The sequence below is a fragment of the Mustelus asterias genome, chromosome 1 (assembly GCF_964213995.1).
Source record: "Mustelus asterias chromosome 1, sMusAst1.hap1.1, whole genome shotgun sequence".
Taxonomy (NCBI): Eukaryota; Metazoa; Chordata; class Chondrichthyes; order Carcharhiniformes; family Triakidae; genus Mustelus; species Mustelus asterias.
The window spans coordinates 96,452,865-96,462,888 of record NC_135801.1 but is presented as its reverse complement, the minus strand read 5'-3'; the positions used below and the strand labels follow the sequence as shown (position 1 = coordinate 96,462,888).

General features: G+C 42.2%; 1 protein-coding gene across 1 annotated transcript; it reads right to left on the bottom strand.

Moving 5' to 3' along the window:
- Positions 1-304: 304 nt before the first annotated feature.
- smim20 (small integral membrane protein 20) lies at positions 305-10,024 on the bottom strand. Its single transcript, XM_078215628.1, has 3 exons — positions 9,865-10,024; positions 5,046-5,102; positions 305-1,624 (listed from the first exon to the last, which is right to left on the bottom strand). The coding sequence occupies exons 1-3, from the start codon at positions 9,971-9,973 to the stop codon at positions 1,587-1,589; spliced, it is 204 nt and encodes a 67-aa protein (XP_078071754.1). The 5' UTR covers positions 9,974-10,024; the 3' UTR covers positions 305-1,586.

Genomic DNA, 10,024 nt, shown 5'->3' with positions numbered 1-10,024 from the left:
TTTCTTACATCTACCTAATGTTAGCTCTGTTGGCTGGGCAGCTGGTTCATGATGCGGAGGAACAGCAACGTGGGTTCAGTTCCCTTTCAGCTGAGGTTATTCATGAAGGGTCGCGTTCTCAACCTTGCCCCTCGCCTGAATTACCACCCGTCAGCTCTCCCATTCAAAGGGAAGAGCAGCCTATGGTAATCTGGGACTATGACAACCTTCCTTTTACTAATATACATGGGGTAATATAATCATGCAATGATTGTGATTTCAGCCAAATAACATGTTCTATTACAAACGCACAACATTCAGGTGACATGGATATGAGAGGCACTTTATTATTGATGCATACCAGATACAAGACGATATCACACACATTAAATTACAAAACTAGACCACTGGATTTGGATCTGACATACACTCTCTTGCTGAACTTTCATTTTGGTTAAATAAATTGAAGTAATTTTAAAATAACGAATTCATTTTTTACTGTACTAAGTGACTGACAGCCGCCAGTTCCTGGAACCTGCCATCCTAGTGTTCTAAATTGCAAGTTTGTTTTCTTGTACACAATACTTTTTTACCCAAATTGTTCCTTGAAAACCAACTGTGCACATTTGTAAATGAAAATGTAATTATATAAACCATGTTGAGTATCTCTCTGTAGCAAAGGAATAGTCAGGGAGTGTAACCATAATATAGTTTTCATTCAATAAAAAGCATCACGGCAAACATGCTTCGGGCAAAACACACGTTCAAGTAGTGTATTACAAATAGAAAGTACAAGTAGGAGATCAATTAGAAAGACACAGCACACATCCTCGCTAAATCAGCAGCTTTTCTCCTTCTATTTGACACTTTCCCCCCCATGTGAAACACAAGGAAAGCCTGTAGGTAGGGAAGCTTTGTAATTTTACAGAACTGTGTTCTGCTGCATTGCATAAACTTCACCTTCTAACATGTTCTCTTGCCTAATTGCAATATTCACATGATTTATTTCATAAATTCTTATTTTAATTACCTGCAAGGTTATAAAAGAAATCTGCATAAACATGAAACTTGAGGATTGTTGCTTCTCCAAGATATTTGCAAGTTTTTCATGACTATCATTGGAATATCTATTGGAACCTATTATTAATCCTTAAAGCCTCATCATATTAAAGTTCTGTTGTTCATCAGGACAAGGACTGACAACCTTAAGATTTATTATGTACATTTACATTTGTGGTATGCTGTAATTATCACATAAATATCTTGATAAATTTGTGAACTTGGTGAAATTAATGCAAGATATAAATGCAAGACAACATGGTCAATGAAAGAAAAAAAATCAAACAATACTTTTACATTCACATAGTTTCAGAAAACAAGTTATGCTTAGCTCTGACCACGTCATGTAGGAGAAAGTCACAACAATTCAACACTGAAAATGTGAGGAATTTAAATGCAAAAACACATTTCAAACAGCGTAATTCTTATCTATAACAGATAAAGTAATGAATTGCAGTCTATGGGAATTTCTTTTCCACGTCACTCGAACATAATTGGCGTAAAATAGTCGCTGAAGGGATTCTTCGTAATAACTGATCAATCAGAGATTATTTCCTATTGAAGGGGTCAGACCAGACTTTCATTCCTTAAATAAAATGCAAAAAGTTGTCAAGTGGGGATAGTGACAAATTAGGATTTACTCTCAATGTATTCACATTCATGAGGAAACACATATTTAAAATATGAACTACATTTAGTGAAAAGAATTAAACTTTTGTTGTCAAGTGATATCATGCCAAGAACAAATCATGGATACAGTAGCACTGTGGTAATGTTAATGGACTAGTAACGCAGAGGTCTGAACAAATGATTTAAAGACATGAATTCAAATTCCACCACAGCAGCTGGAGAATTGAAACTGAATTAAATAAGTCGGAAATTTAAAAAAAAAACTGGATTTGAAACTGCTGGATTGTTGTAAAATTCTATTCGGTTCACTAATGCTCTTAAGGGACGGAAATTTGTGTTCATTACCTGGTTTGGCCTATATGTGACTCTAGAACCACAGCAATCTGCTTGATTCCTAACTGCCCTGCAGCATGGCCTAGCAAACTGCTCTGTTGCATCAAGCCGACTATCAAAAACTTTAAAACTGGATGGATCACCTAAGCGCCACACACAACAAATGCACATCTATCTCCTCACTAATTTGATTCGTGACAGATTTCAGCCAATGCTTGGACTCAGTCATCACAATCTCTGGGTATTGTCTGTCTAAGAGACCTGCCACAAAGCTAGGTAGGAAAGTTTGTAGTGAAGAAGATATAGAGTTTGCAGATGGAGGATTCAGTGAATGGGAAAAAAAATTGGCAGATGAAGTATCATGTGAAGTTTTCACTTTGGCAGGAAGAATAAAAAGACAGAATATTACTTAAATGGAGAATGACTGCAGAATGCCAACATGGAGAGGGATCCAGGTGATCTCGTGCAAGATTCACAAAACATTAGCATGCAGGCGTAGCATGTAATTAAGGAGCCTAATGGAATGCTATCCTTTATTATGAGGGGAATTGAACATTAAAGTAAGGACGTTATGCTTTGGCTATACTGGGCATTAGTGAGACCGCATCTTGAATATTGTGTGCAGTTTTGGTCTCATTTAAGAATGTAACTGCATTGGAGTGGTTCAGAGGGGTTTGCTAGATTGAGGAATGAGCAGGTGTCTTATGAGGATAGGTTGGAAAGATTGGGCTAGTTTCTACTGGACTTTAGAAGAATGACTTGATTGATGTATACAAGATCCTGAACGGTAGTTACAAGGTGGATGTTGAAAGGATGTTTCCTCTTGTGGTGAGTCCAGAGTTGGAGATATTTTAAAATTTGGAGTTGCCTGACTTTGGGACATCTGCCTCAGAAGATGGTGGAAGCGGGGTCACTGAATATTTTTAAGGCAGAGGTAGATTGATTCCCAATCCAAGATTATCATGTGTAAATGCGAATGTGGAACCCAACACAAACAGATCAGCCACGATCTTATTGAATAGCGCAGCATACTCGAGGAGCTGAATGGTCCACTCCTGCTCCTATTTTGGATGTTTGCATGTCAAACGTGCAAAAGGAAACCTCTTGCTGGCCAGAACCTATTGTTCTCCCTCAGCCAAGTATTCCTCCATATTAAACACCACTTGAAGGAAACATTATGGGGAAACAAGGGTACAGAATGTACTCTGGATGGGGAACTTTAATTCTATCAGTGAGGGTGGCTCAATAGCACCTGTACTGACTTAGTTGGCCAAGTTTCAAAGAACACAACTGTTAGACTGGGCCTGTGACAGATAGTGAGGGAACAAGGAAAGCACAAGGGGAAACTTACTGAACTTCACCCATCTATCTGATGCAGATACATTTGTCCCTGAAAGCATTGGTGGAAGATGTAGATGCATCTTCAAATTGACCCTTCACGACGTGGCACTATCACTGTGCTAAATGGAATAGCATTTGAAATAACAACTCAAAACAGAACATCCCTGACATGATGTGGACCTTCAGTAGAACTGTATTCCTCCAATCTTTAGTGTCATGGCCAGTACATGCCTCATGCTACCATTACCAACAAGGCAGAGAATCAATTTTGATTCAATGAGGAGTGGACAAGTGCATTCAGGAACAGCACTAGGTGTAGCTTAATACGAGATGGCAATCTGGCGAAGCTACAACACAGAACTGCAACCTTAAGTAGCAAAAAAAGACATGCTATAAATAAAGCTAAGCGATTTCACAACCAATGAATCAGATCAAAACTATGCAGTCTTGTCACACCCTCCTTAACAGCACTAGAGTCAGAGGTTTACAGCATGGAAACAGGCCCTTCGGCCCAACTTGTCCATGCCGCCCTTTTTTTTTAAAACCCCAAAGCTAGTCCCAATTGCCCGCATTTGGCCCATATCCCTCTATACCTATCTTACCCATGTAACTGTCTAAACGCTTTTTAAAAGACAAAATTGTACCCGCCTCTACTACTACCTCTGGCAGCTCGTTCCATACACTCACCACCCTGTGTGAAAAAATTGTCCCTCTGGACACTTTTGTATCTCTCCCCTCTCACCTTAAACCTATGTCCTCTAGTTTTAGACTCTCCCTGCCTTTGGGAAAAGATATTGACTTTCCAGCTGATCTATGCCCATCATTATTTAAAGACGTCTATAAGATCACCCCTCAGCCTTCTACGCTCCTACCTTCTGCGGTCCAGCCTTCTACTATCAGTATACCTGCACCACCATAACGATCTGAAGAACATATGGTCTAGGAGTGTATTCTGGTCCAACATCAGGACTGCGTAACATGATTTGGTTTAAATGAAAGTAAAAAAAACCTTTCTTCTCATATGGTGCATGCAATTACAAAGATGCCAGCATATTCTATAACAGAGCACTTGAACTAAATCTTTTATATATAGAATTCTCCAAAGTGTACCGTTCATTGAAGGCTTCCATGTGAAAGTTTTTTTGTATTGGCACCAGTTATGTCTGTCGGTAATGCCATGGTAGGAATACTATGGTATTCAATGCTGTGGGCGCTGCAACTTATTACCTGGACAACAGGGTCTTTTTGTGTTCCACAAACTATTTGAAAATATAAGCATTTGCAGCCCAGAAACAGAGGACCACATGGATTTCAGTTTACAGAAGATATTGATGTACGAAGACCTAGTGTGTCTGCTCCTTGGTCAGTAAAAAACATTAACAATCGTTTGAGAATAATGGACTAATTGGATATGGTTTTCAGCATACTGTCAAAGTAACAAAGAAAACAGTATTTTTATCTGGCATTTGCTCTTTTTTCAGAAGGATAAAAAAATACAAATTTAAGAAAAGCAAAACAATTAGTAACTTAAAGGATTGGATGCATGCAAATAAAAACATAATTTACTCATAATTGTTTGCAGACTTATGAAATTTTACTCAGTAAACACAATCGTCTGTTTTGACAAAATTACTTTAAAGCAAAAAAAAATTCCAAATTCGGTTTTACTCCTGAATTAGTATAACAGTTGACTGAGCACCAACCTCCTGGTTGAATTTCCTCTTGCTTTATTCCAGTTCTGTTCATCTTTTGTTCCTGCCCTGTTGAAAAGCAATTGTGTAAAGTAACCATGATGTATTCATTCCAAAACAATAATGATCCACTCCTGTTTCTGTATAACTGCAGGGCTTACTGTGAAGTAGAAATATTCAGGAACAAGTAGTTTTACAAGATTATGAACAAATATCATCTGAACAGAGTAAGATCATGTGGCTGGTAGGATTAGCACAACAGTCAGGATAACAACATAATGACTTCACCTGCATTATACAGCTACCAATAATTTTTTGTTCACTTTAGCAACAAGAGGGAAGCATATCTGCAGATCTGCTTTCATGAGAGATTTATTGGCAGTATTGGCCACAATCTTCAAATTCTTCTTAGATACAGGGTTGATGCCAGAGGACTGGAATTTAGCAAATGCTTCACACTTGTTCAAAAAAAAATGGGATGGGGGGGGGGGGGGGGGGGGGAGGTGGGGCGCAGAAAGTTAAATCTGGCATCCACAGGGCAGGCACGGTAGCACAGTGGTTAGCACTGCTGCTTCACAGCTCCAGGGACCTGGGTTCGATTCCCGGCTTTGGTCACTGTCTGTATGGAGTTTGCACATTCTCCTCGTGTCTGCGTGGGTTTGCTCCAGTTTCCTCCCACAGTCCAAAGATGTGCGGGTTAGGTTGATTGGCCATGCTAAAAAAATTGCCCCTTAGTGTCCTGAGATGCATAGGTTAGAGGGATTAGTGGGTAAAATATGTAGGGATGTGGGGGTAGGGCCTGGGTGGGATTGTGGTCGATGCAGACTCAATGGGCCGAATGGCCTCTTTCTGTACTGTAGGGTTTCTATGATTTCAGTCAGTTTAGCATGAGTAGTGGGGAAGCAATTAGAAATTATTTAAGATAAAATTAACAGCTATTTAACCAAAAAGAAAGCCAGCATGGATTTATTAAGGGCAAATCATATTTGACTAACTTGATTGAGTTTTTCCAGTGTTGATGCAGTTGGCACAGTGCTTTTCTAAAATTTGCTTGGGCAGCTGAGCATCACTGGAAAGACCAGCATGTATTGCCTAAGCAAAAGTTGAACGTGGCAGTGAGCCATCTTCTTTAACCACTGCAATCCATGTTTTATAGGTACATCTAATTTACTGTTAGGAAGGGAATTCCAGGAATTTGACCCAGTGATATGAAGTAACAGCAAGCAGGATGGTGAGAGATTTGGAGGAAACTTGCAGGTGATGGTGTTCCCATGCATTGGTTGCCCTTGCCCTTCTAGGTGGTCATGATGTGGAGATGCCGGCTGAGAAGCCTTGCCCTTCTAGGTGGCACAGGTCACAGATCTGTAAAGTGCTGTTGAAGTAGACATGGCAAGTCGCTGCAGTACATCTTGTAGCTGGTACACACTTGCCGCTGTGCACATGCAGTGCAGGGGGCAAATGTTTAAGTTGGTGAATGGGGTGCTGATCAAGCAGTCTTTATCCTGGATGGTGTTGAGCGAGCTTCAATCATCAAAGCAAGTGGAGAGCATTCCATCACACTCCTGACTTGTACCATATGGATGATGGACAAGTTTTGGGGAGTCAGGAGGCGAGTTACTCACCAGAGAGTTCCTCGCCTCTGATCTAGTCTTGTAACCACAGTATTTATACACTATCTCCGATCAACACAAGATAGCCACTAACACCTGTTCACACTTGTGCACTGGTCCACCAAAGTGGAAGAAGAGACAATGTAGTTGAATATTCTCAGCAACGACAATCCACTTACGTTACTGGAAAAGTGAGACTGATTTCAGAAAGAATGACCAACATAACAGCAGTGAAATATCCCACAAGGAAAATATTTTACTTTTGGCATCTGCAAACCCTTCCCTTCCAATCACCTGCAAAAGGAGTTTCCAAAATCCTTCAGTGTCAGCCTGGAATAGAAATTCGCCACATTTTCTGCTCCTACTCCAAAACCAGTGATGACTGCACAAGTGTCCTGCGGTACATTGCCCCCCTATGAACATGGCAGCTGTTAACCCAGGCCTGTCATCAGCACAAAAACATAGAAACTAGAAGCAGGGGTAGGCCAGTCGACCTTTCAAGCCTGCTCTGCCATTCAACATGATCATGGCTAATACTACCCTTGACGCCTTTAGAGTCTAGAAAGCTATCTCCTTCTTAAATATATTCAGTGACTTGGCCTCCACAGCCTACTGTGATGGAGAATTCCACATGTATCCCACGCTCTGAATTAAGAAATTTCTCCTCATCTCAGCCCTAAATGGCCTACCCCATGTCCAGAGACTGTGACCCCTTGTTCTAGACACTCCGTCCACACCCCCTAGCCAGAGGAAACAACATTCCTCTATCCAGTCTGTTCAGCCGTGTTAGAATGTTGGGGGCAATTATCCCATCCGGCTATGCTGCTTTTGTAGCGCAGCAGGCCGGGAGACTCAAGCGGAAGCCATTTCGCAGGCTCCCCACTGGACGCCACGGCCTCCAGCAGCTGGATTCCCGGCGTTGTCAGCTCTGCGCTGATTTCTGGCACAGAGCTATAAATTATGTAGATGTGCATCGCCATCTCTTTAAAATCTCATTAGTGGGCCCGCTAGCCTCTCCTTCTCCCTGCCAGGAGTGGGTTCATTCTTATGGGGTTTAGCATAGCTCCCCTCTTGTGGGAAACATCAAGGCTAGACCAGGCATTTTCCTGGGGGGGGGGGGGGGGGGGGGGGGGTCGCACAGCCGGCAATGCGGGGATTGTGGGGCTGGCCAGAGATCAGAAGGCTGGCAGTGTGGGGCCACTGTGCACATGCCAATCTCTGCTATGAAGGATCGGCACATGTACAGTGGCCCACTCAGCACTATGCTGCCAGCCTCTCCAGCAGAAATAGGTCCCGCCCCCAGCTTTTTGGACTGATTTACGCTAGAGCATTCTGTAGTGCACAGAGTGTAGAAGATTCATTTTGAAACAGTGCTGAAAAAAATCAGTTTTTACACAAATTCAATGCTTAGAATTTTTTGGGGGGAGAATGGACCCCGTTATGTTTCAATTAGATCCCCTAAATTCTTGTAAATTCCAATGAATACAGGCCCAGCCGACACAATCTCTCCTCTTACAACAGTCTTGCCATCCCAGGAATCAGTCTGGTGAATTCCCTTTATGGCAAGTATTTCCTTTCTTAGATAAGACCAAAACTGTACACAATACTCCAGGTGTGGTCTCCCAACGGTCCTGTACAGCTACAGCAACACATCCCTGCTCCTGTCTTTGAGTCTGCTTCGAATGAAGGCCAACATACCATTTGCTTTAATTGCTTGCTATTTCTGCATGCTTGCTTTCAGTGAGTGGCTGGTGCACTAGGACACCAGGTCCCTTGTACATCAACATTTCCCAATCTATCACCGTTTAAATAACACTCTGCCAATCTGCTTCTCCATCCATAAGTGGATGAATTCACATTTATCCATGTTATACTGCATCAGCCACGTATTTGCCCACTCACTTTTCTAAATCATCTTGAAGCTTCTTAACATCCTCATTACTCATCTTCCCACCAAGTTTCCTGTCATCGGCAAACGTGGAAATATTACCATTGATCCCTCATCCAAATCATTGGTTTATATTGTGACTAGTTGGAGCCCAAGTACAGATACCTGCTGGACCCCATTATTCATTGCCTGCTACTGTGAAAAAGACTCATTTATTCCGACTCTCCTCGTCCTGTCTGTTAACCAATTCTCAATCCATGGAAATATATTATCCCCAATGCCATGTACTTTAATTTTGCACACTAAACTCTTATGTGGGACTTTATCAAAAACTTTCTGAAAATCCAAATACACCATATCCACTGGTTCACCCTTACCTATTCTAGCATATATCCTCAAAAATCTCCAGTAGGTTTGTCACATGGTTTTGCTTTCATAAATCCATGCTGACTGACATTTTCCCTACAGCAGCAAAGGTTGGGCACAGCAAATGCAGCCTTTTCCTGGGGGTTTCATGACATTACTTTCTCCCATGCTCCAGCCATTTGTTGGTCAACATATTAATTCTGGTGATGCACCACTGCCTTATATTCCAATTGGAAAGCAGAAAGATTTATTAACCAATTCCAGACTGTCAACCAAACAGCCTCCCCCAACTCCCTCTCACATTTTCAGTACCTTTACATCTGGTAAATAAAATGGGGGAAAAAATCTTGTTAAATGTCCTGATGATATTCTTCACAGGTGCACAGGGGCCAATCCTGGAGGGTTGGTGATCCTCCACTCCACTGATAAGATAGGATATGGGGTCTGAAGCTAAGCTGAGCCATCCAACAGGGGACTGCAGTCTCCCATTGTCTGTGAGACTGGAAACATTGGACCTATCAAGTTACAAGAAGCAGCGGTTAATCCAGGCTCAAGAAGTCTGACGCAAAAAATAAAATACTGAGGATGCTGGAAATCAGAAATAAAAAGAACAAAAATAAAGAAGTGCTGCAAAAATACTAAGTATCTGTGTAGAGGGAAACAGAATTGACCTTTCAGGTGGATGAGCTTTGTGGGGTTGGTTTGGGGATACACTGTTAGGTTGTGTGTGAGGGAGAGTTTGGGTCAGTTACTGTTCGTCCAAACCGGTCATTTTTTTGAATTAAACGGTGGGTTGACCGGGAGATAGTCACGTGCTCGCAGTCACCACCTTGACCCTTCACCCCGAGACATCGGGGCCGCCCACACCAGACTGCAGGGGCGGGCCCAATGCAGAGATCAAAGCAGCTCTTCAGTCGGCAGGGGTTCCGCGCCCTCCCCCGGGTTTACTGCCTCCCCTCCCACTCACTGTATTCCTCGGTGTAAAACAGCGGCCGGAAATAGATGGGGTAAAAGGCGGCTCCCAGGACAGCGGCGAAACCCCCGAACAACAACACCGCCCGCGAGTTCCCGGACATGGCGGGCCCACTGAGCAGAAACGGGCAAATTTGCTGCTCTGTTAATCACTT